The 8868-nt window shown below is 53.0% G+C and overlaps 1 protein-coding gene across 2 annotated transcripts in view; it reads right to left on the bottom strand.

Annotated features, from left to right (window-relative positions):
- Nucleotides 1-399: 399 nt before the first annotated feature.
- The window catches only part of NF2 (NF2, moesin-ezrin-radixin like (MERLIN) tumor suppressor), a 51675-nt gene continuing 43206 nt past the window's right edge, over nt 400-8868 (bottom strand). For both annotated transcript variants that reach the window (XM_072723151.1, XM_072723150.1), the window contains one exon: nt 400-3333. Coding sequence is in view for 1 of the 2 variants with exons in the window: in XM_072723150.1 (XP_072579251.1) it covers nt 3283-3333 (51 nt within the window). In the remaining variant the exon portion in view is untranslated. The remainder of the gene's footprint in view (nt 3334-8868) is intronic.

The raw sequence follows: 8868 nt of genomic DNA, 5'->3' as shown, positions 1-8868 counted from the left end.
CCCCCACTGGCTCTGCAAGCCCCCATTACCAACCCCCTCTTCCAGAGCTCAGAATGGGGGTGTCTGAAAGCCGAAGCACCTGAAGGGGTTGCCCAGTCTGGCACTAGTTTTCAGGTCTGGAATTGAGGACAGGCACTGGGACCCTGTCCAGAGCTCTCTCTCAGCCCCTGCGTGCCCCACAGGGGGAAAAGGATGTTCCCGGGTGAAAGTATTGTAAGCAGTGCTGTCATTAGCCTGAAAAAGGTGATCCTTCTCTTACTGCAACATGGGCTGAAGTTGAAGAAGTCCAGAGCAGTCAGGGAAGGCGGAAGCCCCATCTCCTCAGAGCCTGCCTACCATCCAGCCCATCTTGCCGCCTCAATGGCTGGGAAACAAGCAAACCAAGGAATCCCAAGACACTTTTGACAGCTTAGAATTTTTATTAAAACAATCATTTAAATTACAACAATCCCCCGGAATAGAAAATAGCCTTCCATGGTCTGGCCCTGACGGGAAGCAAGATTCAGGCCCCGCTGGAACAAGTGTGGTTTGACATCTTTGAAAACGGATGGAGCTTCCCTGGAAGCCCACGAGGGGCCTACCTGGCCCCAGGGCAGCTGGGAGAGGTTGTCTCCCCACTGAGGCGGCCCCTCCAGGGGCTGCAATGCCCCAGCCCTGTCAGCAAGCAACACTCAGTCACTGTCCTGCTTGTCAGCGCCTGCGTTTGCTGTTTTGATTTAAAAGAGAAAAGAGAGGGAGAGAGAAGCCGGTCCCCAAGATTACAAAACATGGTCACTTAAGAAGTGTTATGTAATGCCACAGGGTGTCATCTAGCAGGGCCTGGTGGGTACATAATTGAGTGGATGCCACAGGTCAGAGCCCTGCTGGGGCTGAGGCAGGGCCTCAGTCAGGATGAACGAGGTGGTCTGTGCAGAACAGCTAAGGGCCAACAGTGCAGCCTTAGGGAGTGTCACTAGCTGGGCAGCCCAAGAACTGTCAGAAGAGCTCCTAATGAAATCTTTGCGGCTGGGGCCCTGCTCTCAGTGGAATTCAGAGGCTTCCTTACTTAATAAGCTCCCATGCCCTGTGTTCACTTGAAAAGACCACAGTCACTTAAGCTATAGGCACAAGTCCCTGAAAACCAAGCTCCTCTTTCATTCCTTTTCCTTCCACTGTGGCTCAAGACCTTTCTGAGGGCCACCATCCTCTCCACCTAGGCTTCTTTGGGAGGTACACACCAGCTCCTGCCTCCAAGGAGAGCTGAAGTGTTCCTGGATGAGCAAGGCTCCCTGGCCCCCCTTCCCCAAGTCTGCTCTCGGGCCCGAGGGTGCTCCTGCCACAGCTCAGATGCCAGCTGGCTCCCTTGTGGCCACATGGCTCGGCATTTCCCGGACTTGGAACACACACACAGCAGTTAAATTAAAAAAAAAAAAAAAAAAAAAAAGCCTGACAACATTTATATAAACCACTACCATGCTCCTGTGCCCACAGCCACTGCTACAGATCAAATTTACAGGTCAGGAGGAAAGTAACTCGTCATAGAAACTGAAGGATGGGTGGCGAGCCTGGGGAGACAGAGCCTCAATACAAGAGCCAGGCCCTACATTACAAACGCCTTCCTTCACTGGGACATCTTGGGGGAAGAGGCTTATTTTGAGGGACAAGGAAACACAAGGAAACTCAGCCACAGCCATCCACACTTAGTGTCCAGATGTAGAGTTACACCCTGCTTGTCCTAAGGGGAGTGGGTGATACACACAGCTGGCTTCCTTAGGGCAAGGTGGCCCAGTAGGGGAGTGGCTAGCCTGGGATACCATTAGGTCAGCCTGACTGTGGAAAGATGGCAGGATCTTTTGTGAGCTTCTGAGTTTCTCAAAACCGCAAAGCACAGCCAGAGATACCCCTGCTCTCAGGAAAGCTCCAGGCCCTTACATGTCCTCACTTAATAAGCCTCTTTTTGCTGGTTCAGACTTATCTCCTGCTCTATGTAGCAGCCCCATTAGAAGGATCTGAATGGCCGGTGGATCACAGCAGCACCACCAAACCAGAAAAAAGAAAGGGCAAGAAAATAGCCCCATGGAGGTGGCTCTGTGACCTGCTGCTGCTCCGGTGGTAGGGAGTTGTGCACAGCAGGTGGAGAGCACCAACAGTGAGTGGACACCTGGCTTGTGCATCTGGCTTGTGCTGAGAGGAGCACAAGGGACCCACATGGCCCAAGGGAGAATATAAAATAAAGGGCCGCCTGGTGTACAAGGGTAACACCAAAAGGAGGCCCACTACAATCAAGGCTTAGGAAGGGCTTGCTGGCACATGGTCAGCCACAAGACTGGGGCCTCAGCAAGGAGTACCTGTGGGACCTCAGAGCCCTAATGGACCCTGGCCGGGCTACCAAGTGCTGACTACAACGTGACCAGGGAGCTCCCTGGCCCGCCGCAGGCAGGAAAGGTTAAGGCTGAAGGGGGGTGAGGAAGACACACAGCTCCTGCCTGCCTCTCAGACTGGTCTGAGGTGACAAAAGGAGGGGAGTGAGTATTTGGTATGGAGCAGATTCCTACACAGCTCTGCTGGCCTCCCAGCCCCTCTGCTGGCAGCCAGCCTGTCATCACAGCTCCTGCTTAAAGTCTTCCCCCAGTCCCAGCTGCCTTTCCCATTCCCCACCAGCTGGCAGCCAGAGTGCAGCCTCAGGCATGCCTGGGCTGAGGACCCATCGTGTGGCTTGTCATGAGCCACAGGTCAGCTCACCGATGATATGCAGCAGGCAGGCTGGCAGGCAGGTCGCTCAGGGCCTGGGCTTGGGTGAACCATACTTCTTCACATGCCAGGTCCTCACCAGTGGAGGAGATGAATGTTTTGAACCCAGGGTGGGGTAGGGACAGTGGCACTAGCCTCTGTCTCCCTGTGGTACAAGGGTACATGGTACAAGCCTCCCTGTCTCTAGGGCTCCGGTGCACTTCACTCCCTACAACCACTTCCCTGGGCTGTGGAGGTCAGCACTGGACAGTGGGACACACACTCCAGGGCACCTTTGACAAAGGAAGTATGGAACCTCACATTAGATGAGGAAAGACAAATATTTAAACATTTTAAAAAGAACTAGAACCCCACGAGAGAGCTCTCTGCAGGTCACAGTTCAAGGCAATTGCACATGAAGGGGGTTGGGCTCTCCACTCAGCTGGGGAAAGTTCCAGAGCTTCCACAGAAGCTCCCAGCCGGCCCACCTATGATGACTCCCACGGTGTCTGACCCATCCCTCTGGTGCCAGGAGCAGCAGATGTGACAGATCCTGGGGTGGCTGGGCACTTGCTAGAGCTCTTCAAAGAAGGCCACTCGGGACTTGGCGCTCTGCAAGGTGAGCTGCAAAGAAGCAGAGAAGAAGTTGAAAGGGGGCTGGATTTCTACTTTCATGACAGGTGCTGTCCTGCCCTGGGGACTAATCTAGGGATTGGTTTGGAGTGAAAGGGAAGACGCTCAGATAGATGTTGAAGAAGCTGGCGCCCAATCCCAAGTAAGTTTCCAGATTTGCCCAGGAACTCACATTAGGAAGTGACAAATGAGGACATGCCAGGAGGGATGGCTGGTGGACAGAAGCATGTCAGCAGGAAAATGTCATCACCGTCTTTTCACAGAGGGCAGCAGATCCCCTGGACACTGTATTAGTCTCACATTCTCATCTACAAGAGTCTCTAATGTGCCTCTGTGGGGCCCTGCCTGTGGTCATGTCAGCCGGGGATGCTCATCCTCTCCAGGGCTCAGAGGACCAGCTTGGCATACAAGCCTCAGGCAAGGCAGCCTGTGACAGACAAGGAGGAGGAGACCCTTCCAATGCTGTTCCCCAGGTGGCCCCAAAGCAGACTTGTCCATGACCCAGCAGCTCAGAGGGGGTTTCCATCTACAAGCTGGGAGGCGATGAGCTTTCTAGTTAGGACTGGTTTGGGCAAGGAGGACCATTCCCACAGGGCAGCGCTCTGTCTGAAATCTTACTATAAGGCCTTCCCAGGAAGGATGCTGCCCTGAGGAGCACCTGGTGGGGACAGAAGGGAGGGAGGCGATCAGGGCTTGAGCTCTTGGTAGGGTGGAAAAGGCACTAGAATTTGTGACCCTGACATGCTGAATCCTCATCCCCTGACACAGGAGGCCACTTCCCAGTAGCTTCCCCAACAGAAGCATCCACCACAGGCCCCTTCCAGTGCCCTGCTCTGGGCCCCTCCAGAAATCACCTACTTGGGGGAGACTGTGTGTTCTACATCTAGTTCCTAGACCTCACAAAGCAGGGTTTTCAGGGAAGGGAGACATGGAGTACTGTTCATCTTCATATTTCCCAAACCCAGTTAGCTTACTGCTTCATACCTAGTAGCAGCTCAATGTTTGTTGAGTGAATAAGACGTAGGCTTAACAGAAATGGTCTGATGCATGGGAATGGCAAAACTCCACATAGGGCTGAGACGGCCCAGGCACTAACTCTCCTCTGTCACCAGCTTGCTGCATGGCCTCAGTGGATACCTTTGACCTCTCTGAGCCTCTTTTCTCTAGAGTTAAATCACAGAAGCTGGCTGGATAGTCTGGCCCATTCCCTCGACCTCTGGCAGTCTCTAAATCTAAAAAGTCCTTGGTACTATCTCAGCTCCCTAAAGGGTGGGGGAGGGAGGCTCGAAACCTATCGCTTCTCCATCAAACACAGGCAGTCAGTGTGCTCAAATGAGACAGCTTGAGAGCCGACTCTTTAAACCCTGCCAAATCTTGTGGCCTTGAAGTTCCTGACTAACAAGCTAAGTGTAGAGAGGCGTCTGAGCTGTCTTCTTCAGTGGAACCAATTTCAGAAGCTCTCTGGAAAACCCATCTCTAATAGAATGGAGAGAGCTTTCATTTCTTTGCTTAAGCAGAACTCCCTCTAGAAGGGAGCCAAGTTTAGATGGGTTTCTCCCTAAATGTAGTCAGAGGAGAACGGTCAGGAGTTATGTGCTCTGTGATAATGGTACTCAATGGTAACCAGGAAAGAAGAAAGAGAACCTGAGAATCACTGGGACAAAATCCTTTTCAGGGAGAGTTTAAATCAAAAGGTATAAAACTCAGGGGTGCCTTTGTGGTGCAGTCGGTGAAGAGTCTGACTCTTGGTTTCAGCTCAGGTCATGGTCTCAGGGTCCTGGGATCAAGCCCTATGTTGGGCCCTGCGCTCAGCATGGAGTCTGCTTGAGATTCTCTCTCTGCCCCTCCCACTCATGCATGCACTCCCTCTTTCTCTTTCTCAAATAAACAAATACCCCCCCCCCCTTTTTAAGGTGTGAAACCCATTATCTCCACTCAGGTTTCTTCCATAATCCCGTAGAAGACCTCAGGTAGGCTCCTCAGGGGGACAGGGCACCTGCAGGGGACAGGGAGATACAGCCCTTCCACACACTGAGTCAACACAGGCACAGTGCCTGATCCTCAGCCAAGGGGCAGCTAGATGGCCCTGGGCAGGTCACTTGGCCTCTGCTGCCCACCGTGAAGTAGGGGTAGTAGCACCCCTTCCTTATAGGAGGACATGCAGAATAACTGGGGAAGCACTCAGCACCATGCATGATGTGCACTGAGAGTTCAACAGCTCCTATTACTAATCACAGCACTATGTTTTCCCCCCCAACCCCAGTTTTGACTCCTCTCCTTCCATTGGGGGAGCAGGACAGAGTACAGGTTAGAGAGGGTGCAGAAGGCAAGATCACACACTGCGCTGGCCTTCACAGCCCCCGGGAGGCCTGGCCACTTCCCTAGGCAGGAAGCCCAGGCTGCGGGGGCCTCTGAGAGCCTTCTGCCCGTTTGTACAACGTTGGCTCCAAGAATTCCTGGATCCTCTACTGGAGTTGCGTGCTGGCTGTCCCCTCGAGGTGCCAGGGGAAGGTTTTGGCAGCTCCTGCAGCACCAGATTCCAGTTACTCAAGCATGTGTTTGCTGGGAGGCAAAGCTCTTCTTGGGTAGGCAAGATGCTTCCCTGGATCCCCACCTGACACTGCCTGGCAGGGGCTCAGCCCGACCTCTTATCTTACAAGAGCAGGAGTTGTACCCCAGCCCACAGAAAGGTTTGTAGCAAAGTCAAATACTCTGGCCACACAGAAGGAGGCAAGCACTGCAGACACATGGCCTCGGCAGGAGGAGAGAGCAGCACAATCTTCCATAAGGCACTGGGCTGCCACAGGGCCAGACAGACCCACCAGAAAGAGGTGGCTGACAAGACTGCTGGTGCTGAGGACACTGGGAACCTCCCGCATCGGCCCACAGGCACACCTGACAACTGTGTGATTCCTGGTGGACCCAGTTCCCTTAGGGACTCTACTGTCTGAGGAAATTACCTCCACAAGCGCACTATCTGCTGCTAGAACCCTTCCAGTCAGCACCCCAGCCTCTGCCTGGTCCCCCCTTCAGCAGCATCTTTTATCTTAGACATCAAAATGTCCTCCTCCTGAGCCAGCCGGCTCTCCCTGTGCTCATGCAGGAAAGCAGGTAGGGAAGCACTGAAGATGAGGCTCTGCAAGGAGAAGCCTTGGGCTTCTTTCCTTTGGGTGAGGACTCAGAAGCCCAGGGGCAGAGGTCAGGAGGGCCGCCCCAGCACTGCCGACAGCAGCTCCCAGCTGCACTCTGCCTGGTTCCTCTCACCTGTGGGATCTGTCACCACCTGCTGTTTCTAGAAGACCTACTGACTGTCACGTTTACTGTACAGCTACAGGCAGGAGGTATCCATAAGAGAGAAGGGGAGGGCTCAGAGGATAATGGCACAAAGCTAGGCCTTCATAAAACAAACTGCCTCTGTGGGTCTTTGTGTGCTCATGAACACCGGCCAACCAGTGTCCTGGTTCCCCTGCTACCCTCCCATGCCCTAAGGTGTACGAGCCCGTGTCAATGTTTGGTCTGCCTTCTTGCTCAGTGACAGGCCTAGCTCTCTCCGCACAGCACCACAGAGATGGCCTGATGAAGGCCCTCACCTCTCTCCTGTGGGTCACACTGTGAGATCTGAAGCCAGTCTCACGAGCTCCCCACCGCCACCCAGCACTCCCTTTGATGGCCCAGCAATACCCCTTCCTCACTCTCCAGCCTGACCTGCTGGGGTGGGGGGGCACCGCCTCTAGGAGCAAGGGTAATTTCCCAAGTACACAGGGTGTGAGGTCTATGCCCACACCGCCATGGCTTATCTCCAAGCCTGACCAGGGAGAAGTCTCCTCCCAATTTTAGTAGGTGAAGCAGAAAGCGTCAGGACATGGGTAGAGAAGAAGGGTCTCATGGACAATGGCTGTATCATTCTTGGACCTGCGGACTCCGGTCCACCTTCTTGGATTCCTTCTGAGGATAAGCGGCTAGAGCTCTGTCTGAACACAAGTTGACCACGTCTGCCATGCATCGTTCTAAAGCCACGCTGAATCTAGACAAGCACCAGCCATAGAGCTCCTGGAGGTCATGCCCAGCTCCCGTGAGAAGCAGTAAATCACATGGGCCCTGCACAAAGCCCCCAACCTGCAGTGCTCTTGCCAGTTCCCTAAAGATGACTAAAAGAACATGAAGTTTCCTCACCAGGCACTGGGCTGACCTGCTTCTCTCTTCCAGCTAGCTGTCTCTTCACATCTGATTAAAATCAGCCGTGTGAATAATACAGGAGGAATTAAGTTCTCTCTTGACTGAACCAGCTGTTCACGTCTGTCACTAATCCAATTCCATTCTGAGGAGACAAACTTCCTTTGCTTGCTCTGCTGCAGATCTATACAACTTGGTTTTCCCCTTACAGAGGCTCTGATCCACCTGTGGGGCCTGGACCCTTCTTCTTGCCCAGCGTCAGCAGCCTGGAGCCTGGTGGAGTCACCTCTCCTCCTGCTCCTTTGTCTATCAAACTGCCAGTTGTTTGTGACAGCCACCAGGCTGTGAAAGGGCAGGAGAGGGAGCCACTTGGAGAGTTACACCTCTTCAAGCTATCACAACTGTGTGTGGTATGACCACTGGATGTATCCACCTAATCTCAACAAGTTCAGATTTGGGAGACATATATGTCTCCTTAAAAAGACAGGAGGTTGGCTCCTCTTAAGCCTTAGCAGGATCAGGTGCCCAGCTGGTTCTCACTAACCCAGGCATGCACGCCAGATGCAGACTCAACTGGTTCCTACTCACCGGGTAAGCATTTCAGGCAGCCCATCAAGATGCAATGATTTAGCACTTGTCCACTTCTGAGAAATGGCTCACCAAACCCTCCCAGCCTGCCCGCCCCCCCCAGCAGAATGTGGCTGGCCAGCTCCAAAGCATCTTTCAGCATCATTCCCAAGAGTGCCCCCTGCTGGAAAAACACAACAGAAGCTGGCTGCCAACTCTCCTTCCATTCCAGCTCTCCTCTAAAAGTCCTTTTGGGGGAATCATTTCCCAAAGTGATGGGAGGGTAACTAAATGTATTCCGGCACGGAGCCTACAGCAGCAAGGCTGCTTGATTAAGAATGAATTACACTTTCATCAGCACATAGAGAAAATTGATTCACAAGGCTGCATTGTGATAATCTTGTTCCTAAAGCAAAAAAGGGTGGCGTGGGGGTGGGCAGGACACAGAGCCACTTCGGCTATCAATGATGAGAGAAAGGAAGCTCTACAATTAAGCTGGGAGAACGAAACTAATCAGAGCGCCAGGATTCCTCCAACTAGTCTCTGGAGGCCTTGCCTCAATCCACTCATCCCGAGGGAAGAGAAAGGAAGGTGGGAGGGGGGACTGCCTAATCCATTTTAAACAATAAGACCCACAATGCTGAACCCATTTTAGATACTAACCTAATAACTCTAGGCTTGGAGACTCTGCATGTCCCATAAAAACGCAGTGGAATTGAAATGCAAGCCTTAAAATCATGTTATACTTCCTCTCTGCCACTACATACTGAAAATGAAGGAGCGGGG

This window comes from Vulpes vulpes, chromosome 10 (assembly GCF_048418805.1).
Source record: "Vulpes vulpes isolate BD-2025 chromosome 10, VulVul3, whole genome shotgun sequence".
NCBI classification, from domain to species: Eukaryota; Metazoa; Chordata; class Mammalia; order Carnivora; family Canidae; genus Vulpes; species Vulpes vulpes.
The sequence above is the reverse complement of the archived record's forward strand: the minus strand, read 5'-3'. Positions and strand labels throughout refer to the sequence as shown.